The sequence below is a fragment of the Schistocerca serialis genome, chromosome 6 (assembly GCF_023864345.2).
Source record: "Schistocerca serialis cubense isolate TAMUIC-IGC-003099 chromosome 6, iqSchSeri2.2, whole genome shotgun sequence".
NCBI classification, from domain to species: Eukaryota; Metazoa; Arthropoda; class Insecta; order Orthoptera; family Acrididae; genus Schistocerca; species Schistocerca serialis.
This window is the reverse complement of record NC_064643.1, coordinates 212,840,291-212,867,229: the sequence shown is the minus strand read 5'-3', so window position 1 is coordinate 212,867,229 and position 26,939 is coordinate 212,840,291. Positions and strand designations below refer to the sequence as shown.

Here is a 26,939-nt window from a genome sequence, read left to right as displayed (position 1 = left end):
CCAATACGTGAAGTTGTAAAGTTGCTCTAATAAATTGCAAAAGTTTCTTTAATACTGCCAGTCATGTACTTTCACAACTTTTACCCCTTTGATCTTATAATACGTGAAGTTGTAAAGTTGCTCTTGTTGTTGTTGTTGTTGTTGTTGTCTTCGTTCCTGAGACTGGTTTGATGTAGCTCTCCATGCTACTCTATCCTGTGCAAGCTTCTTCATCTCCCAGTACGTACTGCAGCCTACATCCTTCTGAATCTGCTTAGTGTATTCATCTCTCGGTCTCCCTCTACGATTTTTACCCTCCATGCTGCCCTCCAATACTAAATTGGTGATCCCTTGATGCCTCAGAACATGTCCTACCAACCGATCCCGTCTTCTAGTCAAGTTGTGCCACAAACTCCTCTTCTCCCCAACCCTATTCAGTACCTCCTCATTAGTTATGTGATCTACCCATCTAATCTTCAGCATTCTTCTGTAGCACCACATTTCGAAAGCCTCTATTCTCTTCTTGTCTAAACTATTTATTGTCCATGTTTCACTTCCATACATGGCTACACTCCATACAAATACTTTCAGAAATGACTTCCTGACACTTAAATTTATACTCGATGTTAACAAATTTCTCTTCTTCAGAAATGCTTTCCTTGCCATTGCCACCCTACATTTTATATCCTTTCTACTTCGACCATAATCAGTTATTTTGCTTCCCAAATAGCAAAACTTCTTTACTACTTTAAGTATCTCATTTCCTAATATAATTCCCTCAGCATCACCTGACTTAATTCGACTACATTCCATTATCCTCGTTTTGCTTTTGTTGATGTTCATCTTATATCCTCCTTTCAAGACACTGTCCATTTCGTTCAACTGCTCTCCCAAGTCCCTTGCTGTCTCTGACGGAATTACAATGTCATCAGCGAACCTTAAACTTTTTATTTCTTCTCCATGGATTTTAATACCTACTCCGAATTTTTCTTTTGTTTCCTTTACTGCTTGCTCAATATACAGATTGAACAACACTGGGGAGAGGCTACAACCCTGTCTCACTCCCTTCCCAACCACTGCTTCCCTTTCATGTCCCTCGACTCTTATAACTGCCATCTGGTTTCTGTACAAATTGTAAATAGCCTTTCGCTCCCTGTATTTTACCCCTGCCACCTTCAGAATTTGAAAGAGAGTATTCCAGTCAACATTGTCAAAAGCTTTCTCTAAGTCTACAAATGCTAGAAACGTAGGTTTGCCTTTTCTTAATCTAGCTTCTAAAATAAGTCGTCGGGTCAGTATTGCCTCACGTGTTCCCATATTACTACGGAATCCAAATTGATCTTCCCCGAGGTCAGCTTCGACCAGTTTTTCCATTCTTCTGTAAAGAATTCGCGTTAGTATTTTGCAGCCGTGACTTATTAAACTGATAGTTCGGTAATTTTCACAATTGTCAACGCCTGATTTCTTTGGTATTGGAATTATTATATTCTTCTTGAAGTCTGAGGGTATTTCGCCTGTCTCATACATTTTGCTGACCAGATGGTAGAGTTTTGTCAGGACTGGCTCTCCCAAGGCTGTCAGTAGTTCTAATGGAATGTTGTCTACTTCCGGGGCCTTGTTTCGACTCAGGTCTTTCAGTGCTCTATCAAACTCTTCACACAGTATCATATCTCCCATTTCATCTTCATCTACATCCTCTTGCATTTCTTGCTCTTATAAATTGCAAAAGTTTCTTTAATATGGCGAGTCATGTACCTCTTCACTTTCACAACTTTTTGACCTTCAACTGTTAACAGTTATAGTGTCTTATTTGTCGGCACTATGGTGAGGACAGCCCCATTTATCTTCCAGATAAAATGACTGCACTATTTGAACTTGAACTACTTCTACAGGATGACCATAATAGGCATCTGGTCTTCCAAAGACTCCTTTTACAGACCTCGTCTTTCTTGATTTGTCTACCATGTACTTTGATACTAGTGGAATGTGGTTCAAAATTGTTTTCTTTGAAAATGTCTCTGAAATAATACTTAAAACTTGCACCTTTTCACTGTAGGATGCACAACATTCAGCAGCTGAATTGATATTTGTGAAAAATTCCTGGTAAGAGGTGTAAGAGTGCTTTGGTTCATTTTCTTCTGAAGATGGAATTTCTACTTTTTGCTGTAGTGTATTCATCCATAGGTTTAGTAATTTCTCTGCACTTTCTTGATGCATAGAGCTTATGACTCGACTTCACTGACCACAGTTTAACAGAACTAACACCTACCCCTGTAGTTGAATGATTCAAGGTACTTCATACTTTCTCTATCGATGCAAAATCTTTATCATCTGCACCATGGGAGGCTTCGCCTTGTTCAGATACTATCATTGTTGTCACCCGGTAAAAACATTTAGAACACAAAACGTCGTTCCTGGAAACACCTTCACTTTGAAACAGAGTCTTCAAATGAGAACACTTATCCCCAACCTGAACAAAGTTTTTTTAACTTGGATGCCTAAGCGGGAGGGGGGGGGGGGGGGGGGTTTCGGCGAGCCCACAGGTATTAAATAAATTTACTGACGAAAAACTACAACTTTCAAAATGTTTTATGTATTTTAACTAAGGCATTGGTTTATAAATGTTGTTAATTGTTATAAATATTGGATTGAGTGAGTAAAAAATTGACATATTACAATACAAAATACAGATGTGTTCATATACAATAGACTACTCTGAGTCCTCAACTTCAAGGCAAGAGACCCACTTCACAATTTTTTTCTGAATGTGTGTTACACACATGTTTATGACACTGTCCACAATACTGTTTTGGTTTACTTAGATTGTTGTACTTCTGCTTCTTTGTTTCAGCTTCTCTTACACAAATATGGCACCGACCTTTCCCTGCAGGAGGCTGACGTGCTTCTGTTGTCACTTATTTGATTTTCTTTTGTAGAATAGTCTCCATTGATTGAACAATTTGGTTAGATAACCCTCTTGTAATAGCACTTCTTTCTTCTACCTGCAATTTCACTAGTTCCATCCCAGCTTGCAGAAGATAAAGTTTCCGTTTGTTGTGTTTCTTTTCATTCCATCTTGGATATTGCTGGATGAATATGGTGGTTGCATTGATAGCACAAATGTCGATGAGAGAGTAAAATACAGATGGAGGCCATCTCATTGTTCCCCTCTTGCAGGTGTACATATGCGCCATTTGATCAATGGTATCAATCCCACCTTTAGTGGAATTATAATATGCATTTATCTCGGTTTTATTCTTCTCTCCTCCAACAGTGCCTTTATCTTGGTGCATTGTTGACAACATCAGTAAGTTTTTGCTTTGTTTCGTTTTTGCTATGTAGGACACCAAAGTTACTGGAGGCCTTCCTGTTGATGGGTCTGTGAACAAGAACATTGATGAATATAGCTCTCAATTTGACGTGTTCTTCATTATGTCTGGAATACGCTTCCTGTTTGACTGGAGAGTTCCTACTGTAGTAACTTTGTAGTGTTGGTATAACTCTTCTGTCAAATCCACTGATGTGTAGTATCGGTCTGTAGTAATATTTCGACCAGTATTTTTCACAGGTGCTACCAGACGTTTGACGACAGCTGCTGAACCCCGTTCTTCTTTCGACAAATTCTGAACATTACCTGAGTAGGGTTCCATATTCAAGACGTATCTGTCAACTGCATCGGACATCATGCGTATAAGGGTGCCATACTTGCCCAGTTTATCCTTCATAAATACTTTGAAGGGGCAGCGCCCTCTAAACAAGCTGAGCATCTCACGTTCTCTTGCCATAATACCCTTGTAAACTGGCCGACCCATTGGGTCTGACCAAAGATCATGTACACTGACAGAATGGTCCTTATTTGTCCCCATAAGTATCAGGATTACTATAAAGGCATACAATTCTTTCTCATTAGTCAAAGTAACATTTCGCCTGACTGCCTCTTCATTTGAATGTTTTGCTATAACATCCATGATGTCAGGCGTAAGAAGTAACTTCAAGGTTTCTCCAGGTGAATGGAAAACACCAGCTGGAGATACTCCTGCCTGCCCTTTTACTGTATTAGCAAAAGACCTCTGAGGAATTCTAGGCTGTGTGGTTACGTACCTTCTTCCAGACTTGGCCACAATAACATCCTGATGGTCACTGCCTGAATCTGCGCTATCTTCACCTTCTTTAACAACCACATCGCTTTCCCGATCTGAAACATACTCCATAACACCATCCTCATATTCACTTTCACTCCCTGAGTCAGAATCTTCATCTAAAATTTCATTCAGAACTCCTGATAAAGACGAGTCACATATTCTTTCAGTCATTTCTAAGTCTGATTGTGAACAGTAGGGAACTGCACTAGCTCACTGCAAGTTTACAAGATAAATAACAGCTGACTGACATCAACAATCACTTCCTCTGAAAGTAAACCGATTGTTGTGAATATCAAGAATACCAACCAACAAGAAACTAACTTGCATTGTTGTAGAGATGAGAAATACGAAATTCTACTAAGAGAAATTTTCTATAGCATGGAAGCCTAAGAGGGGGATTGTTGGAGCCATAATAAGTTTATTTATTTTTTCTTTCAAAGCAGGAATTTTCTATAAAATATATTGACACTAACATTTCATAAAATAGCCGACAAACAATAACTCAAAGGGAATATGTAGTATGAATGTTACTTGGGCAAAAGCAGGGGACATAAAAAGATTATGGGTGTCCTAGGGTTAAATATCACTCTTTTATGGATATGTAAATAATCAGCACACTTCACTTTCCTGTGGCCTCAGTGAGAAGACATTTCAAACAGTTCTTGACACAAAACACACTGCAACTGTGTCAACTGGAAAATTCCTCACGAAAACACAGAACTCACTGGATGGTCTCAGATTTCTTGGAAGCTTCTTCAGTAAAAATTAGCCCCGAACAACTACAATAGAGAAACCTGCAATGAACAACCACAAGAAAGAAACTGACAAGAAACTACAACAAAGTGTAAGAAATATCCGCAACAATGAAAGTGAAATGACTGCAACAAAGAAAGTGACAAGAAATACCTGCAACAAAGACAACAGAAATAAATACTGTAACAAAAATATTAGTAAGAAACAACTTCAGTGAAGACATAGATTAGTCTTCAAAAGTTATTTATTTATTTAATTTTTTTTTGTTAATAAAACCTTCCAACTTAAAAAGTGGAAGCTCTACTTTACAGAGAATATAGTACTACATGGTACTAACAAACAGAAAAAAGGTTTAACTTTTCTGGATTGGCATTTTTGAAAAAAAAATTTTTTTTGCTATATTCAAATGGAGGATACCATTGTAATCATAAAGCCATTATCTTTCAAACAAAAAAAAAACTCTAAAAAAATGTATAGTACTGTTACAGTGATACAGCATCTAAAATTTTTTTTCCAAAATTCACATCTTCAAAATGGCTTTCACAGTGTCACCTTTGGAGGCCTGCATCGCAGGGCAGGAATTTTTCTGGAGAAAAGAAAAAAAAAGTGTTTCTTACTTACTCCTGAATTTTAACATGATAAATTCAATAACATCTGAGACTATGAAGGTAATCTCACTGCCAGAAGCGATACGGATTATGCCATAGGGAACTGAAGAATATTTGCAGTGTGTTTGCCCTGAAGACAATTCATAAAAGTTTCTAAGTAGGTTCTCACTAGATGTCTGCCAATTAACATCTGCAAAATTTCTGCTTCTCTCTCTCTCTCTCTCTCTCTCTCTCTCTCTTCTCAAACAAGCCTGTGACCCTGCAAACAACACTACTTGTACATCCTCGATATCCCATTAGCTTGACCTGATATAGGTTCCATGCACTTGAGCAGTATTGAAAAATCGGCTATAATGTTTTGCATGCATTCCCTTTTATTAGACACATTGTAGTTTCTCAGAATCTTACCACTGAGCAGTAACCTGCCATTTGTTTCAGTTTGACCTATAACTCAACCTATGTGGTCGTACCACTTCATATCTTTACACATTGTTCTCCCAAAATATTTATATGACATGACTAGACTCTAGGTGCAACTCATTGACCCTGTAGCACAACTCTGCATCTCTCTGCTTTACAAGCTAGTTGCCACTGTTGGCACAAGGCTCATATTTTGTTGGATTTATCTCAATATTACTGCAATTTTAAACAAGCAGAACTCCGTCAAATATAACTGAATCATGCAAAAAGCCTGAAATTGTCAATAATACTACCCATTCAGTCATTTAATATGTAACAAGAACAATGGAGTCCTATTAGTCTCACCAGATACTACAGTATAACCCTACTTTTACGCTCCCAAAATTGATGTTTTCCCGCCATTTACGACATTTTTTATCAGTCCCATCAAATTTCCTATGTCCACAATGTTAATTTGCACCTGATATTGCGTCAACACATTTATAATTTTCCCATGATTCACGCATTACAAAAAAATATTTGTGGAGAAAACATGATGCTTGCCATCCAGTATTGTTTACAAATATTATGTGGTTAAGTTTCTTGACACCGGGGCACTCTACTCAGCAGATTTGAACCATATAACAGTTGGAACAACTCGTGCCACATCTCTTGCCACTGCCAAGCTCTACTCCACGTGGTGGCTAATGGGAGTAAATAGGTTCGTTCGAATGAAGATATCAAGACCAATCACAACCATCTCCAAACTGTCTCTGCTGTACAAACACAATTTCATGATTGTTGTGATCATTGTAACACATTCACTGAACAATAATTAGCATGTTCTGGTGTATGGCCACTTGGAGCACTAGTTAACACCGTCATTCACTTTGTGTTGCTCAAATGTTTTTAGTTTAAATACAGCACTGGTTATGTATTTTATTCATGATGAGCAAAACATGTTTCAAGAATTTATTCTCGTTGTCAAGTGCAGTAGTTACATATGTTTTTTGTAATGTTATACAAACAAACAATGTGTGTGTGTGTGTGTGTGTGTGTGTGTGTGTGTGTGCGTGTGTGTGTGTGCGGTTTTCTACATAACTGATGAGCCACAGTACCACATAACCTAAAACAGATGACTATAGTGCAAGAAGTGCAGAATAACACATATTCAAACACCATCACCACACAAAATACTTATTTACATATTTGCGCTTGACAATGAGAAAAATTTTTCGAATCGCATCATGCTAAGCAGGAAAAAATACGTAAGTAGTGCAGTATGTCATTGTTTAAATAATGTATGACAGCTGCAGGCTTTCAAAAACATTGATTATGACTTATGAAATTGAGTCAAACATTCCTACTTCCCAGACAGTTTTCAGTTCCAGTTACATCAGCAGTTTTTATTAGATAATAAACCTTCATTAGATAATAAACAAGTCCCTGAGAAGTCCTTTGATGTTTGTTATGTACACATATCATACAGAAAGTGCAAGAGGGTATCCTATACATAACTTTTACAGTTTGAAACGTTATTTCCCACATTTTACACCATTTTTTTGAAGTCCCTTGAAAAGTGTAAAAGTGGGCTTTCATTGTATACACATATTCAGTGTCTGCATCCTGGTGGCCAGAAAATTTTTGATCCATCTGCATGAAGATTATTTTCTAATAGGTAACTCTTTATGTTTGAACACAGAATACGTTCTGTGACGCTGGTATAAACATATGTGAGTGATACAACATGGTAGTTCTGTAAATAAGCTTGACTTCCATTGCTACAGAAACATTTCCAAAATCGTTATACCTGATTGGTTGAGGTAGGCACATGAAGTTGCCATGCCCAATCCACTGCAACTATCAGAGATATTTTTACGCCTACTATATTATTGTAGTCTTTTCCTGCATCACTCATCTTCGTAGCAACAGAGATATTGAATTATGGCAAAATTCCTTGATTTTCCCTTGTGAAGGAACATCTGAAGACAGAATGGAATATTTCATTTCAGTTTTCGTTTTGCTATTTTTTATTTCATGCCAGATGGTGGTTCAATTGAAGAAGCAACACAATAAAACACTGGAAACTCCGGGCTGGAATATCAAGAATGTAAAGAAAAGACAGATTGCTACCTACCATAGAGATAACACGTTAAGTTGCAGACAGCATAATTAAAAGACACACATTAGCTTTCAGCCAAAGCCTTTGTCTGAAAAAGGAAGAGAAGCGCACACATTCATTTACACAAGGAAGCATACATCAAGCACACATGACCGTCACCTCGGGTGGCTCGAACCAGAATGCATTCTAGACCGAGCTGCCAGAGATGTCATATGTGCAGAGGTATGCTTGCTTGTGTGAATGAATGTATGTATGTGCGTGCGTGCGGCTGTGGCCAAGAGCTAACACATAAGTGTCTTTTATTTAATTGTGCCTTTCTGCAACCGGGTGTGTCCCATTCATGGTAAGTAGCAATCTATATTTTCCTTACAATGTTGAAGCAATAAAATATTTTTATGAAACACCAAAATCAATCCAGTGATAAAAATCGGCACTTGTATGTAAATGGTGAACAAGAACAGTGGTCTACTGGGATTTGTGTTATGGATGCTAAAATTGTTATATGGCTCAGACACGACAGTGACATGCGTACATGTTGGAGGATTTTCAATGCAACTGCGTAAAAATAAATAATTTCTACACTCAATGGTGTAAACGATGCCTTGGAAAAAGTTTATATGTGATACTAATGACAACTTTGGTAGACCATGACCCATTTTCAGTGAAGTCAGTGAAACATGCCACAATAGCAGAAGATTTGCTTGTGAAAGTAAAGGCTACATCAAAATGTGCAGTCTTCCCCGGACAGAATTGAAAACATTACTATTGACGGATCTGAACATTTAACTGGCAAGAATGTTGGCCTTCTAAACAGAATTCTGCTAACTATTCATGAAAATCGTCTGGTTCCCGAAGTCATATTTATTCAGTGAATTATACTCCAGGAAGTATGGCAGGTTACTTCAGTTTTGGAGGACATTCAAGGCAAACAAACAATGTACTATTGCACATAAATGTTCAGTGAATCAGCTTGGGAAAAGCTGTTAAGCAAGTGTGGAAACGGAAGTAGTACAATTTCTGGGAATGAAAGAAAAGATAAATACTATCCCAAAATACTGTGATCTCCAATTTGCTTTCCTTGTCAACATGAAAGACTTTTAGAATAAACTGAACTTTTACTATGCAAAAATATTCTTATCTATGCATTATATTTCACTTTGACTTATCTGAAAGGGTTTATTATTTCTTCCAAAACAAATGAAGGATGAAAATTTCAGCATTTTCCTGCTTTATACTGTAAGGCAGTTGGTGCCTCATGGAGAAGTAAAGTAAAGCAAAAAGTTAATCGATCTGAAAGGCAAGTTTATGCAACATTTCAGATATACACAAAATTGGAAAGAAAGTTCAAGAGATTGTCACATCCATTTCATATAAACATGAAGTGTGAGCTGGACAGTTTGCAACTACAATTTTTTGATCTACAATGCAGTAGTGTGTTGACGGATTCTTTTGATTTCAAAATTGTCACTGCATCTTCAAACAGCAAAGGAAATGTTTCCAAACTTAATTAACTTTTCCAAAAGAATGATGGCAATGTGCACAAAACAAAATTTTTAACCGTACACTACAGCACGTTTGATCTGTGTTTGCATTTGGCAAAAATACGGGGAAACAAGGCTGCTTGTTTCTTCATGTCACACATACTGGCTGCTGTACCAACCCCGTTATGAACTCGAAGAAGTTAGACAATAATCACTTAGCCAGAATTCCCTCAAATGTCACAAACGGAATGCAATAAGATTTTTAAGAGTTCATGAGTGAATTCAAACAGCTCCACTTTTTCACATTAAACTTGACATCAGCACCATTATTTGCATAACCATTTGCTCTCAGCTTTGTTTCAAATTGTTCTGTATTTGCTTGACACAGTATTTTGATAGGTTACTGTCATTGTGTACAGTTTTGGAGGTGGCACATGTCTCCCCCCCCCCCCCCCCCCCCCCCCCCTCACCCCCTTTAAAAACTACTTGACTTCCTGCAAATCAAATGCTTGAGGGAATTTTGTTTTTCTTAGGATAAAAATGAATGTCCAAGCTGCCTAAGTTGTATTTCCACTGTTCAGTTCACCTCACAGACAGGAGCGTGGAAACTGACTCACAAATAGGAGAGTTTGTCTAACCCTGGTTTAGAAGGTGGATGCTGTGTGATTACACTAAGTATTATTGCGATATATGGTGAATAAATCCATTAACTCAGCACAAAAACCTTGTATACAAGCTAGGCAAACTGCCTTAGCGAAATACAGTAGTGATCTCGTACAATTTTTTAATAATATAATTTAGTCGAAAGTCACAAACATTTGTAAAATTTTTTAAAAATGAAATACAAAAAACTTGTATATTGCATTCACTAGCAAAAAGGGTCACCACTGTTATCGCCGGTTGCTATTTCATCTTACAACTCAGAAACTTTTTGAAATTATATGTACACTTACATACAGCAGTAAGGATTTTGTGTTTATTGTCATCATAACAATATATACCAGCATCTCACTTTCATTACATTTGTCAATAATATGAAGTACAAACCAGTCCCAAATTCAGCACAAAAAAGGATGTTTCACAGATTGTGATGACATACGTCACAACATGCTCTATATAAATAAAGTAAAAGTATACTAATGGTTCACCAACCTTTGCTCAAACTCGGCAACTGCATTATTTGATCTCTGGAAAATAGAACAAGTTCGCACCTTTCCAAACCTACTCAGTGCCTCAATCAACATTCCTTGGTCTACACCTCCAGGGAGACCTGTTCATAAAAGAATAAAAATCTTATTAGATTTTTCGGTAGCAATGTTGCAAAACTTGTTACAGCAGTTTAATTAAACATTCTAAAAATGACATTTATCTCATTTTAAAGTTAACACTACCTGTGTAATCCTCATGTTACTCTTAAAATAATGTAATCCAGCCCATATATACTGCCCAATAATGGCAATTACCAGAAGTTTCTTTGTCATGCAGAACAGAGTAAAGAAATATGACACATAAAGATTTATTTTGTTTGATGTTCTTTACGCTACTCTTGTCCATCCACCTAGTTCATGTGAACTGCCCAACAAAAATAATGCCTTTTCAGAATAGAATTATCAAAAACAGAATAAATGGAAATTTACTGGTACAGTGGAATGCCTAACATAGTCTCACCTCACACAGTGCAGTACTGACTTTATTTTAAATTTAAAGTAGTAAGCACAAGACATTCATACGAGGATTGTTCAGTTTAATGGGCACACAATGTGCTCAGAAATATTTTGCAATGGAAAGTTTAATGAAATGGATCAAGACACATACTACCAGATATTACTTTGAGGTGAAATACAAAAATTTGATATAACAGATTCTAATGGCTAACTGGCTTGCTCAAGCAAGTAGGCCACACTGTGAACTTTCACCAGCATTTGATAGATATGCTGCACAATAAGACAGGAGAGACCATGATAATCAAGCCCTATAACTGTAATTTGGAACTCCCCTCATTTAACAGGGAAACTCTGCAGGTAGGGGTATGTAGATATATTATTTCCTACCTCCCCCCCCCCCCCTCTCTCTCTCTCACACACACACACACACACACACACACACACACACGCACACACACCATAAACAATCTTCATCCATGTGCACATTTGTAACCTTCAAGCATCTGTGAGGTTTGAGGTAAAAGGCATTCAATGCTGTAGAATCATTTTCCCCACCTTCCCATCACATTTTTGTATAATAATATGTTGTAAGAATGATTGTAGGTACCCATCTGTAAAAGTGTAAATGTCCTTAATTTTTGCACCATGGTCATCATGCAAGATGTATAAAGCCTGGTAAAAAAAATGAAAGACTGCTTGAATTGCAAATGAGCTATTTAACATATTAGTGACAGAATGATTTACAAACCCAAACTGTCCTTATGCTGCAAAAAATTTACCCAAAACTGATCTGCTCATTCAGCAGCAGTCAATTAGCAGTTTATTACACACCTGTTGTTGGGCTTTTGGTGACACCGATAAGTGTCTGGAAAGATACACTGACAAAGTCGTGTTCTAACCAACAAAGTATGTAAGACCTTAATTTTGAATTCATTGAATCATTCTCACTGAACTGTCCATACATTTTTTTAAACTTTGTTCAGTTTTTGTTTATCCCCAAAAATTCACCTTGTAAGCATCCCATGTTCACTATGACATTTATTTATTATCTTTCTTGTGTTGGAAGTTCCTGTTGACATTTCTTCCACATTTGCAAATTAAATTCAGAGTTTTTAAACTCCACCTTACGCGAAACGCTACTTATTTCTTTTCCTATTTACTCTGACATGTTGACAGCTCTATGACATCTGCTGTGAGTCTCGTTTTTTTCTGTGGAATGGGGAGGGGGGGGGGGGGGGGGGGGAGGCACATGTATTTTAATTGTGTCTGTCTGTAAACAAATGCCTCCTCAATGTGGTGAGGAACAATCTATTCTTTTCAAATTGTTTTTATTGAAGTTTGTTATTTAATAAATTTACATTGTTTGCCATTCAAGTAGCAACCTATAACAGCCAACTACCAGATCATTAAGCTTCAGTTCTCAATGATTAGCTTGGTCACAAACTTCTGTAACAACAGTGACAGTAGACACAGTTAAGAGACCACAAGATGCAAGTCAGGAAGGCGACTGGGAGTGTTGCAAGCTTCATTTGAATCTTCCATGATAAACTTCTACTTTTGTAGTATCTTTTCAATCATGTTATTGACTGACAGTACACAATTCACCTCTCTTACTAGCTCCTCCAAAAGTGGAAACGTATCTAGCACTGTGTCTATAAAATCACCTCACTGTCTCATAGATTCTCTACTTCCTCTTCCCACAGCTTATGTACACATATATTTTTTAAACGGCTTCTCAAGCAGTTTGAAATCATTTTCCCGTTACATTTTTTAAACAGAAATATTTTCTTCCCCTGCTTAACTTTTCTTTCAAGACTGGTGATTACTGGTCCTATAAAAAGAAGCCTTTTAGTCACTGACTTCTATCTCTATTTTCAAACAGTTGAACAGTTTGTATCTGCTTGTTACCAGCAGATCCAAAATGTTTCCCTTACAACTGTGTTAAGCAGACAATTTTCAGTACATCCCTTTACGATGTTAATCCTTGCTCATCATTTTAAACCCCTGCATCTCCCAGTCTGTCACCACGCTCCACAATCACTGCTCAACAAGTGGTCTCCTCATTTTCTTTTCTTCTTTCCTCCCTTTTTTCCTCTTTGCACAATATCGTCTATCCAATCTCTATCTTTTATCTCTTTAACGTGGGCCTCATTCCTCCATTTCTGATGGCAGTTAGCGCACAGTGTCCCCTCCTCTTAATTTTATAGTATAAAGATGATCCTGAAGTTTGACATTAGTGGGTATGATAGATGGTACTGAACATCATTCTGTGAGAGAAGATATCAGGTAGCTTTCAATGTTAGTGTCGGCTATCACTATCGGCCACCAAGTACCAAATGCACCTGTTTATAAACTTCTATATCAGCTTTTCACATGATGGGGCTATGTATGAAGTAATAACACAAATGTTTAATGAAGTCATATTACTTCTTCTGGAATCGCTGCTAGCACCTCACAGAGGAAATTACGTCACAAAGCAATGATGTCATCATGGTCCGCTAATGCCTTTCTCATCAGAATAAAATATTTCTAAAACCAATGATAGGCTTGTAGTACTGTCTGCAAAGAAATCACTTCCCAACCATGAAAGAATAAGTTTTCTCAGGGCCTGGTACTCTTCCCTACCACAATATGTATATACTGTATAGGTTGCTTGACAAGATTTTCATAAACTCTAACATACAGTACTGTCTCTCCATTGACAAGAACAGAACTTCCAGTTGCTGGAAGTTAAAGTCTCTTTCCCATTTATCGTATTATTTACAACTGATTTATTAATTTTTTTTTACTCTGTCAATTTCTTTATTGGTTGACATCAAAAGATTTATGTTCCTTTCACACTTTCTGAGGAAATGTTAGTCTGTTTAGATGATTTTTCCAGTGTAGCTCCTTTCCCAAACTGTGTATTTCTTCCCTGCACCACCAGTGTCTAATTAGAATAGAAATGCCAAGAAACTCACTAACAGAATCCATAGAACGCGTGCACACACACGCGCGCACGCACGCACACACACACACACACACACACACACACACACACATATTAAGCCTTTCAGACAAAAGATGCCACAACACAGATTAAAACCATACTTGCCTAAAAGTGGAGCAATACTGAGGTATTACCAAAGAAATATGAACAGAATCATGATGTGTGATTAGCTGTGGTACATGTGTAAAGCAGTTGCACCAAGACTACTTTAACTGCCAGAGATATCTTTAGTAAGTGGATTAAAGACTATATGGCATTTATTCTTAAGGATCATAAATAAGCAAAAATTTTTACTAAACAGATTTCACTCTAATTTATGTGTAACTGGATAATATCCTATGGCTGAATGATGAGGAATGCCAACATGGACAGTACAGAGGACTGAATAGAATATTTTAGCTAAATAAAATACAGGCTTCTTTAGAACATGCTTTTTAATGACATTCCAAATCCTTAGTGTCAATATTCCACAGTTTCTTTGTCCTTCTCATGTTATACATACTATTATCAACATAGTTATTAGATACTGCAAAACTGCAAAGTGACAGAATGGTTGGCCCATATCTACCTTTAGCTGGCAAAATTCCATTACTGGTGAAGGTATATATTGGACAGGCATTCTATCTCTTTGAAACTTTATCATTTTGTCAAGTGCATTTATCATGTGGTAAATTAATTACTGATAATATAATGTAAATGGATAGATAAAAAAAATCTACTCACCAAGCAGCGGCAGGGAAACACACACACAAAAAGATTTAACATTTACAAGCTTTCTGAGACAGTGGCTCCTTCTTTTGGCAGAAGAGTTGAAGGGGAAGGAAGAGGAGTGAAGGGAAAGAACTGGACAGTTTTATGGAAAAGGTGTACAGTTCAGAAAAGTCACCCAGAACCCAAGGTCAGTGGAGACTTACTGGACGGGATGAGAAGGAAAGACTGATTGTTGGAGACTGCATCAGACAAGACTGAAAACCTGAGAGCTTAAAGGTGAAAGACATGGTAACAAGCAATACAGATATTACTACTAAAGTATCATGCATGAGTTAATAAGAATGAAAAGCTAAGTGCATTGTATGTAACAGAGGTAGGAGGGAGGACGGTTAAAAATAGACCAGTCAGAATATGAACGATGTACAAAACTAAACAGGAGTGAAGAAAGGAGTAGTTACTGAGAATGCATGCTGAGATGGAAGAAATTAACATAAATTAAGGCCAGGTGGGTGGCGAGAACCAAGGACATGTTGTAGTGCTAGTTTCCACCAGCAGAGTTCTGGGAAACTGGTGTCTGGGGAAGAATCCAGATGGCACATGTGGTGAAACAGGCACCGAGGTCATGACTGTTATGTTTTACAGCATGCTCTGCAACCGGATATTGTGTGTTGCCTATATACACCCTCTGCCAAAGTCCATTCATACCGACTGATAACTGGGTGGTAGTCATGCCGAAGTAAAAGGCCAAACAACGTTTACATAACAGCTGGTATATGGCGTGTCGTTTCACAGGTGGCTTTCCCTCTTGGCAGTATGTTTTGCAAGTTACAGGGCTGAAACAGGTGGTGGTAGGAGGAAGCATAGGGCAAGTCTTGCAGTGGTGTGGTCACACGGGTAGGAGCCATAGGGTAGAGAGATGGGTGCAGAAAGAGCCTACAATCTGACAAGGATATTGTGGACATTGGGAGGGTGATGAAAAGCTATTCTAGGTGTGGTGGGAAAAATCTCAGACAAAATGGATCTCATTTCAGGATGTGGTTTTAGGCAGTCATGCCCTTGTCAAAGTAGCTGATTGATACATTCAAGACAAGTATAAGTCTGGGTGACAAGTGGTGTGCTCTGAGGTTGTTTTTTGGAGGGATCGGCAGTACCAGGATTGGATGTGATGGCCCTGGAAATCTGCTTTTGAGCTAGGCTGTTGGGATAATTACATCCAGTGAAGGCTGAAGTGGCAGTGGTGGTGTATTGCTGTAAAGAGTCTGCATCCGAACAAATAAATTTGGCTCGAATGCTAAGATTGTATGGGAGGCAAGGTTTGACATGGAAAGGACGGCAACTGTTAAAATGTAAGTACTGTTGTTTCTTTGTGGGTTTGATGTGGACAGAAGTAAATAGCTGGCCTTCGGTGAGGATGAGATCAACGTCAAGGAAAGTGGAATAGGATTCAGAATAGGACCATGTTAAATTTTATTGGTCGAAGCTATTTAGAGATACCAGGAATTTTAACAGGTCAGCCTCACCATGAGTTCACACGGCAAAGATGTCATCAATGTATCTGAACCAAACCAGGGGATGAAGGCATATGGATCCCAGGAAAGCCCCCTCCAAGCCATGAGAAGATTGGCATAAGAAGGAGCCATCCTGGTTCCCATGGCCGTACCCCTGATCTGTTTGTATGTCTGACCCTCAAAGGTGAAGTAATTGTTGGTAAGTATAAAGTTGTAAGGTGAGCAAATAGGATGTCAAAGGCTTGAAATCAGGTGGGTGTTGACTGAGGAAATGTTCAGCAGCAGATCGACCATGTACGTGGGGGATGTTGGTATAGAGGGAGATGGCATCAATGTGACAAGCAAGCTGCGTGGTGGGAGTGGGACGGGCATGGTTTTCAAATTATCTGATTAATTACTGAGTACTATTAATGTCCAATGGTTGACTGATAAGTATGCTTACATGGAGAGTACATGAATCCAGAATTCATCACCACATTACCACATAACCTGATAAAATTTTATCAAAAATAGACAAGTTTCATGAAGACATGGAAGAACTGCACTTGCTTTAAGGTGTTCACCACCATCTGGGTTTCTACACAGAAGCCATTGTGACATCCATGAAGACACTCCTTCATTTTAGGTAACAGATTAAAATTATGGGACACCAAGTCTGGACTGCGGCAGATGTGGCACTGTCATGAGTATTAGTCTCCTAAGTTCTTCCATGCTGACACAGAAAGTCTGTGGCCTAATGTTACGTTGTTGGATCAAAACTTTATTTTCTCCCCTTGGATACTGTTGAGGTGCATTTCTAAAAAGCTCACAGAGACTCACCATGACATGAGATGAAATGCTTATTTGATCTCAGAAAATCAATAAGGGTAACTCCACTGGCATCCCAAGATACAAATGCTTTCCCAAAAGAAAGCTTTTTCCCTTAAAATTCTTGAGTTAGTGTTTAATGGACTGACATTCTGTTTCAGGTACATAATGGTGAACAAAGTATCACTGCAGTCATTGTTGAGAAAACCTTACCTTCAGTCTCATAATGCAACAAATTTGTTTGGATATTTCAAGACTGGTGGTCTTTACTTCAGGCATGAGTATCCGGAACTCAAGGAGTACAATCTTCACTTTTTCCAGAAAATAATACTGTGAGATACATGCTCTTGTGTGTGTTTGAGGTTTACGGGCGCTAAACAGCGTGGTCATCAGCGCCCAAACGCATAAAAACAGGAACACACGCACTGAAGGGACTAAGACGAACAGTGAACAAGGAGAACAGCTAAAAGACACAGACCTGACGCAGTTCCAAATCCTCACATACAGAGGCAAAACAAGAGGAGAAGAAACACACTAAAAAGGAAAGGAAACACAAGGAAAAGAGAACAGAAACCGAAGGGAAACAAGGAGGGAATCGTGACTGGCTGACCTCTTACCTAAAACCTGGGTGAGCCAGTCACCCAGCAGCACATTAAAACCCTGTCCCTAAAATCCGAGGCAACAAATTGGACAGGACACAAAACCGTAAGACCTTAACTACAGTCGTTGCGTCATCATGTAAAATAGAGGGCAAATCCGGTGGCAAAGAAACCACCGCCCTCTGGTCAGAGAATAAAATACAGTCAAGTAAAATGTGGCGGACAGTAATCTGGACGCCACAAGCACTGCAGATTGGGGGGTCCTCCCGCCGGAGTAAAAAATCATGCGTTAAGGGAGTGTGCCCGATGCGGAGGCGAGTGAGGAGAACCTCATCCCGCCTGCATGACTGGTAGGACGTGTGCCATGGCCGCGTGGTGGCCTTGACCAGACGCAGCTTATTTTCACCGACTGCCAGCCACTCCTCTTCCCACTGACGCATAACACGAAAACGCAGGAGGGAGGTAACAGCATGGAGGGGGACGGCACATTCAACAACGTGAGGGAGGGAACATGCATCTTTGGCAGCCACATCCGCCAGTTCGTTTCCCCTAATACCCACGTGCCCCGGCACCCAGCAGAAGGAAACCTCCTTCCCCTGCCGTTGCAGGTGGAGTAGGGCATCATGGATGTCCTGGACGACCGTATCCGCTGGGTACAAGTGTTGCATGGTCTGAAGGGCACTCAGGCAGTCAGAACAGATGAGGAACTTACGACTGGAAACGCAGCGCATCTGCGCCAATGCCCAAAAGATCGCAAACAATTCGGCATCAAAGATGGTAAACGCCGCAGGAAGCCGTAACTTGACGACTCGATCAGGGGAAACAACAGCACAACCAACAGAGTCCCCCTGTTTAGAGCCATCCGTAAATACTGGTACATAATCGGGATGCTGGTTTAAAATATCATAAAATAAGGAGGTAAAAACAAACGCTGGAGTGCAGCTCCTCTGGTACTCCGACAAGTCTAAAAGGACGCTGGGCCTCTGGAGCAACCAGGGAGGCAGGCGAGTAAAACCTTGTCGTTGGGGGGCCACACGCTCCACACCAAGGGACTCAAGCAAATGCTTGTCACGAATCCCAAATGGTCTCGTTGCCCTGGGACGACTGGAAAAAAGACGTTCCATAGGTGGTCGGGCAACGGTAGGGTACGCAGGGGAGGTAGGACAGGCAAGGAATTGACACACCCGTCGCACCATGAGGAGTTTCCGCCGGATGGCGAGTGGCGGTTCCCCTGCCTCAGCACACAGGCTGGGGATGGAACTGGTACGGTAGGCACCAGTGGCCAGCCTGATACCCTCATGGTGTACTGCGTCAAGAATCTTCAGATACGAAGGCCTTGCTGACCCATACACGGTGCAACCATAGTCAAGACGCGATCGGATGAAAGCCCTATAAAACTGCAGCAGACGCGCCCGATCTGCTCCCCAGGACCGATGGCTCAGACACTTCAAAAGATTCAGTGCCTTCAGGGCCTGCACCTTGAGGTCTTTAAGGTGAGGCAACCACGACAACTTGGAATCAAAAGTGAGACCCAGAAACCGCACAGTGTCGCTAAAAGGAAGAATGGTGTCCCTCAGACGCAATTCAGGGGAGGTAAAAAGACGTCGAGAACGATTAAAATGAACACACACACATTTGTCTGCTGAAAAGGTAAAACCCGTCTTCGCAATCCATGCCTCTAATCGCTGTATCGTAAGCTGCAACTGCCGACTAGCAGTGACAAGACTGGAGGAAGAACAGAAAACAGCAAAATCGTCCACAAACAAGGAGCATTGAGCAGGACTCCGGATAGTGGACGTGATACTGTTAATGGCGACGGCAAAGAGGGTGACACTTAAAACGCTTCCCTGAGGAACACCATTCTCCTGCACATACAAATCAGATAGCACATTACCAACCCTATATCGAAAGAGGCGGTGGGAAAGAAAGGACCGAATGAAGACGAGGAGACGGCCACGAAAGCCGCACTCATGGAGTTGATTGAGGATATGGCGGCGCCAAGTAGTGTCATACGCCTTATAAATGTCAAAGAATACACCTAGACAATGCTGGTTAGCAGGAAGGCCTGTTGGATGGCCGCCTCAAGCAAGGTCAAGTTGTCTATAGGTGAATGACATCTCCGAAAGCCACACTGAGAGGGGCTAAGGAGCTGCCTGGTCTCGAGCAGCCAAACCAGGCGACGGTTGACCATGCGTTCTAATGTCTTCCCGACACAGCTTGTCAAAGCAATACTCCAATAACTACTGGGATGCGTTCGGTCCTTCCCCGGTTTGAGGAGGGGAATCAAAATCGCCTCCCGCCACGAGTCAGGGGAAGTGCCGGATAACCATATCATATTAAAACAATTCAGGAGAACTTCCTTGGAAGGCAGTAACAAGTGCTGCAGCATGCTGTACCGGATTTGATCATGACCAGGCGCAGTATCATGAGCCACAGACAGCGCCGAATCCAGTTCCCACATTGTGAAGGGGCAGTTGTGGGGCTCAGAATTTGGAGACCGGAAGTCCAAGTGACCCCTCTCGATGGCAGTGCAGTAGCGGCAGAAATCTGGATCACAGTTAATAGTGGCGGTAGATGCCGCAAAATGCATGGCCAGTGTCTGGGCAATGTCTCTCGGCGCCGTGAGAAGACTTCCCTGATGCAGCAATGCCGTGACAGGAAGTTGGCTGCGATTCCCGGAAATCCTCCTGATGGCTTCCCATACTTTCGTAGAATTAGTGGAGCGGGAGATGGAGTTCAAGAATGACTGCCTTGACCGTCGTTTGCTCTCTTTAATCACGCGCCGCGGTTTGGCCCTTGCCACCCGAAAGGCCGCAAGATTGTCAGCTGAGGGACGGCACTTGAAGCGGCGCAGAGCTGCACGGCGGGCTCGGATGGCTGAGCGGCACTCAGTGGTCCACCAAGGGACAGGACGCCTCTTGGGATGACCGGATGACCGTGGGATTGACAATTCAGCAGCATGGGAGATCACGGCTGTAACATGGTCTACCCATTCGTGGACGCTGGCACGGTGTTCCAAAACAGCCAGTTGGCTGAAAAGTGTCCAGTCAGCTCGGCAGAGGTGCCACCGGGGCGGCACTGGTAATGCCATAGCCTCATCCAGGAGGCGAATCCAAAGAGGGAAGTGGTCACTAGAATGGAGGTCAGCAGCAACCTCCCACAGAGCAGAATCCGCGAGTGCTGGAGAGCAAAAGGAAAGGTCAATAGCTGATGACGACCCAGAAGCAGTACAGAAATGAGTGGGAGCACCAGAGTTGAGGATGCACAGTTCTTCAGACATCATGAGGCTTTCCAGAATGCGACCCCTGGGGCAAGTAGTCGAAGAGCCCCACAAGACATTATGAGAATTGAAGTCCCCCAGAAGAAGAAATGGGCGGGGGAGTTGGCTAATAAGGTCTGTGAGAGCCTCAGAGCCTATCGCATCCTGAGGTGGTAAGTAAGTAAAGTGAACAGACTGTGAGCCTCCGACCCACAAGAAGGTCAACTGCAACTGCTTGCAAGTCTGTAACGAGAGGGAGCTCAGATGAGGGGTGCATGTCACGGACAAAAACCGCAACACCACCCTTTGCCCTTTCCCCCGTCAGATCATCTTTCCGATAGATGGTACAGCCCCATAAAGAAGGAGCATCAGTGGCCCGAAAATGTGTCTCTTGGAGACATAAGCACAAGGGGCACTCTCGTACAAGGAGTTGTAATTCAGCCACATGCGTCCTGAACCCATTCAGGTTCCACTGTAATATGGGAGCCAGTGATCAGGGGGGCTGAACTCTCACCCTGCCTCTGTGCTTTGGAGGAGAGCCCGTACTGGCCGGAGATTTATTCCTGGGGCGAGAAGATCGCCCCCAGTCGACGTCAATGTCCATCAGCTCCGATGACGACCCACGGGAGATGTGAGACACTACGATGGCCTCGTCATCGGACCGACACTGACTAGTCTCCTCAGGTGGCAAAACCTTCAGCTTCGGCGTCTTTGTCTTGGGGGGCTTAGAATGCAGAGCCTTGTCAACAGGTGGAGCATTACTCGCCTGGGCAGAAGGCCCCACATGGGGAGAGGGAGGAAGCACCCCAATGTCAGCAACCACAGCCTTGTTCGACGTTGCGGGGAGAGCTGCAGGTTGCAAAACAACCGCAGCAGCACAAGTGCACTGGCAAACGCAGGTATTAGTGCTAACACTAGCAATCTCCGTTTGCGTAGCAACAGTGGCCATTTGTACTGGTTTTTTCAGAGCGGAAGCGAAAGATGTAGTAAACACAGGAGGTTGCATGGCCTTAAAGAGCTTCTTGGCCTCACCATAGGGGATGCACTTAGATGTTTTAATCTCCTGTATCTTCCGTTCGTCGAGATAGATGGGGCAGACCCGGCTCCAGACAGGGTGACTGCCAGAGCAATTCACGCACTTCACAGGCAATGAACAATCAGCTCCTTCATGGGCAGGCTGACCACATTTACCACAAGTGGCTATCCCATTGCACCCCAACGTAGTATGCACAAAGTGCTGACATTTAAAGCAGCGCATTGGGTTGGGGAAATATGGCCTTACTGGCAAACGTAAGAACCCCGCTTTAACATGCTCTGGGAGTCGTGGGCAACTGAACGTGAGAATAAACGAGTCGGATTTGACGAGGTCCCCATCGACTTGTTTCATAATATGCTGCACGTCAACAATACCTTCATCAGCCCATTCAGATTTTAACTCATCTGTGGGGATATCCACCAAGTCCCTACATGTCACAACACCCTTACTGTAGTTCAGAGTGGAGTGGAGCTCGGTCTCGATAGCGTACTCACCGAGACAGGTTGCTTTCCGAAGAGAAGCGACTTGACGGGAACTAGATGTCTCAACTAAGAGAGTCCCACTGCTCAGTCGCTTCACAGATTTAAGTGTTCCTGCAATCCCCTCAAGACCCTTGTGGATGTAAAAGGGAGAAACCCTCTCAAAGCTACCCTCCTTCCATTTAATAATCAAAAACACATTCTGATTATCAGCATGTGCTCTGTTACGACAGTCTGATAAATCTCGATCAACACTAGGCGCTGGAGGACTCACAGCACGAAGTCGCTTCTTCGATGGGGTGTGTTTTCCTACCAGTGGCCCACCCAAGCCACTGGTAGGGGGAAATGTAGAGGTCGAAGGGTCCATTGCGGTCCCACGAGCAGCTAGGGAACTAAAGGTCCGCTCAGACAGAGCCCCGCGTGCCTGAGTAAGCCTTATACAACTGGGGTGCGGCAGGTGCCCCAGAGGTTGCCCACTTGCGACTGTTCCACCTCAACAGCCATGCATCTCATAGGCGCGGAGCACACCAGAAGATTGAGGGGTTTGCATAGAGGTTGGCCGTCCTCGCAATCCAGGCGGTCAAGCCAAGATTACCATTCCCCGCAGCACACAACATTCCACCGCCGAGCCATACGGTGGTCGCTGAAGCATGTCCGGGGGTTACGGTGACAGGAGACTGGCGGCGCCGACCAGTCCCCAGCTCAGGACCCCGGGGTCACCAAGGCCGTACTCAGCAAATGAATGCTGAGCCCCTGGGGGCTACATGCTCTTGTGAAATTCCAATTCTGTTAACAATTTCCCATGGTGTAATATCCCAGTCCACTTCCGTTAGTTTGTCAACTCTTCTCTTGTGAAATGCTTTAGTTACTGACACGTATCATCCAACTGTTTGTCACACAATTTGACTGATTCAGATCTCCCAATTTTACATCTGTAACGATATCATGAAAAGGATAGTTGCTACTCACCATATAGCGCAGATGCTGAATCGCAGATAGGCACAATATAAAGACTGTCACAAAATAAGCTTTCGGCCAACGAGGCCATTGTCAAAAATAGAAATAGACGCCAGGCTTCACTGCCAGAGATTGCAGTTATGTGTGTGCGTGTGTGTGTGTGTGTGTGTGTGTGTGTGTGTGTATGTGTGTGTGTGTCAGTCGTGTATTTTTGACAAAGGCCTCATGTGCGGAAAGCTTATTTTGTGACAGTCTTTTTGTTGTGCCTATCTGCAACTCAGCATCTCCTCTATATGGTGAGTAGCAACTATCCTTTTCATATTATTGTTACATTCTGTCCCGGATTTTCCTTTGTTTAATTTTACATCTGTTTACCTTATGCTGATCAGTACTAACATCAATCTAACATTTACCTTAAATTACTTCTATTCTTCAATAAAGTTTAATAGGAGTAACACTTTCTGCACTACGAACCAAATAGCAGAATGTAGTATCAGTTGCACTGACAATTTCAACCACTGTACCTATGCAACTAATAACTCCAATAACTTCTAACTAAATGAGATTGTAGCAGAGATTCCACACAACGTGGTGAAATGAGTTGTGCCAGGGCTGCCCCCTGTTGAGGAGTGCAGCATGTGGAGGCATTAGGTCCTACTTATTACTCTATCATCACATATATAGAAAACACTATTGTGAATGGTCAAACTGGAATTTGTATGTAAATATGAGTGTAATAATATAGCCTACACCACCCACTAAATCTGTAGGTGCCTTTGCCAACACCAAATGTAATAATTGGAAAATATGGGTGCTTACAGATGAGAAATGTTCTATTTCAGAGCAACTGTTTTGATTCTGGCCCATGCACTGTGCCTCATTGAAACCTAGAATTTATGTAACTGTCACAGTATGTTCTGCAAACTACAGAAAATGTTCAAATGTGTGTGGAATCTTATGGGACTTAACTGCTAACGTCATCAGTACCTAAGCTTACACACTACTTAACCTAAATTATCCTAAGGAGACACACACACACACACACACACACACACACACACACACACACACACACACACACATGCTCGAGGGAGGACTCGAACCTCTGCTGGGACTAGCTGCACAGTCCATGACTGCAGCACCTTAGACCGCTCGGCTAATCCTGCATGGTGATTCCTCTGAAGATATACACCAACAATTCTACCATTCATCAACACCATTCAAGTATCACATCAAGCAATAAAATATTTAAATCTGTACAGGCAGAATTTAATGATAACAGTACTCACAGCTTATGAAAACACTATTCTGTATCATTTCATTAAATCTCTTCTCCCTTAGCCGATGGCGTTTGTCTTGCAGATGCTTTGTAAACTCCTTTGCAGGCACTAATATATTACAGCATTCACATTTCTCCATCTTCCCTTCCACCTTATTTGCAACTGAGGTTCACAGGGCAGCACCAGTGAAGTGACCTGAGGATTGACATAGTTCAGTTATTGTAAGCAAATAATGTAGTATTATGTTAACTGTTTCTCTGTAAGCAAACAAAACAGTAGACCATAGCCTAATATAAAAATAAAACAGAAGGAGAATTTCTCATTGTATCATTTGGCAGATGTGGCAGAAACCGATATACAGTATCACTTATTTAAAATCAGTGCACACAGTTATAAAAAGTTTTCTGCAACAGCTACCATACATGTTACCTAACGTAAACATTGTGCACTATTAAGTACGACAGCATAGTTTCAGCAGGTACAGCAATTACCACCACTATCTGCAACATTCTTTATGTATAATGGATGATCAAAAAGTTTCGATTTGAAGACCATACAGTCCAGAATCAGTATTCCAAGCACGCAAAATCACTGTGAGCACTGAGGCAATCATCTTTCTGACACACCAGGTTGAAGATATCCGTTTGGTAAAACATGTGTCCTGCAGCATGAAGAAATCCATAAATGCATGCCGCATACCTCATCAAACAGGAATCACCAACCCTTCAAGGTCTATTTAAAGGAACTGAAGGCATAATAATTGCATGAGGAGAGATTAGAATTATAGGGCAGGTGCTCAAGTGTATCCTACTTGAGTTGATGTAACCTCTGCTGGCCTTTCAGACTGACCTGCGTCTTGTGTCGACTTGCACCTAGCATGTAATTTATCATACCTTTCCATGCTGGTGGATTTCAATAGACATGTTGACCCATACATATTCTTCATTCTCCAATGGATGTCTACTGATGTTGGTCCTTCAGTAGCCGAGAAAATAATTAAGGCACGTTGGTCCTGTTCTGATGCATTAGGTAATGACGTCTCCACAGTCCAAGTTTCCACATTTACTGCATGCACATCGGAAAAGACACGAACATCACCTTAATCCCTTGCTTACATGTCAGTGCTTACATACCTGGATTGGAGTCACCCTATGTTGCATACACACTGCAGAATACTCTAAAATGGATCTGTTTGATCGCCACTTACAAATAAAAATTATATTTTCATGCCTGTAAAATAACGTGCAAAACTTCAGAAACAAATGACACAAAACATAGAAAACAATTCAGACCTGGTGTTCTAAGATGTTAAGGTAAGATATGTGACTTATTATGAACGAATACGCAGATCTTTCAGTCATCCCAGTTGTCTCAAGATCAGAGAATTGAAAGGGTGAGTGTTTATGAGCTGATTTAATTGCTGATTTTTTAAATAAAACTGTCAGCTGAAAAACTCCATACACAGTTACTGCAGAAATTTTTTTATTTTTTTCTTAAAATTGCAATTATGATTTCCACCAAGAAATCTCAAAACAGGCACAAGAATACAGCACACTTTGCAATGTGCAATGACTGATTCTTCTTTCATATTTTCAGATAAACACTCCACATTCATAGAAAAGACTCACTACGCATTTCTAATCCGGTGCTTGAGACAAGGAATTGTTTTCATGGATGTACTATAAGTTCACAGAACTCATGCCTTACAGTATCAGCAATGGACCCGCAGTGTTCATTCTTTTTCACGAGCATTGAGATATCCATTATGGATGTGGAACATTACAACTGTGATAAATAAAGGTTTTCATAAATGACTGCAGCCAGCTGTCTTTCATAATGGTAGAATTTTTATTTTCCCAGTATACCAGTTTCAAGAAGCATAGTGAGTCTGGTACAATTCTCAGTAGTAGTTCACAGCATTACAGGGGTTGTCGTGTAGCTGTGGCAAGACAGAAAAGTGCTGAAACAAGGAAGTACTGAATGTGGTGAGGTATCTGATGTTATTAACATCACAAAATGATAAGATCAAGTTGATGGGATTACCTACAGTTGTCTGATTGCACAGGTTTGCTCTTCGTGCACTAATTATGTTAAAAGATCTTATGATTTTGTGATGTAAATAATTCCAGATGCCTCATTACATTTCATGTTCACATTTTTCTATGT

General features: G+C 41.2%; 1 protein-coding gene across 3 annotated transcripts in view; it reads right to left on the bottom strand.

The window, feature by feature from the left end:
• Window positions 1-26,939, bottom strand: part of LOC126484632 (uncharacterized) — a 224,612-nt gene that overhangs the window by 154,594 nt on the left and 43,079 nt on the right. For all 3 annotated transcript variants that reach the window (XM_050108222.1, XM_050108221.1, XM_050108223.1), the window contains 2 exons: window positions 24,783-24,968; window positions 10,637-10,754 (listed from right to left, as the gene is read on the bottom strand). In XM_050108222.1, coding sequence (XP_049964179.1) covers window positions 10,637-10,754; window positions 24,783-24,912 — 248 coding nt within the window. In that variant the 5' untranslated portion in view covers window positions 24,913-24,968. The remainder of the gene's footprint in view (window positions 1-10,636; window positions 10,755-24,782; window positions 24,969-26,939) is intronic.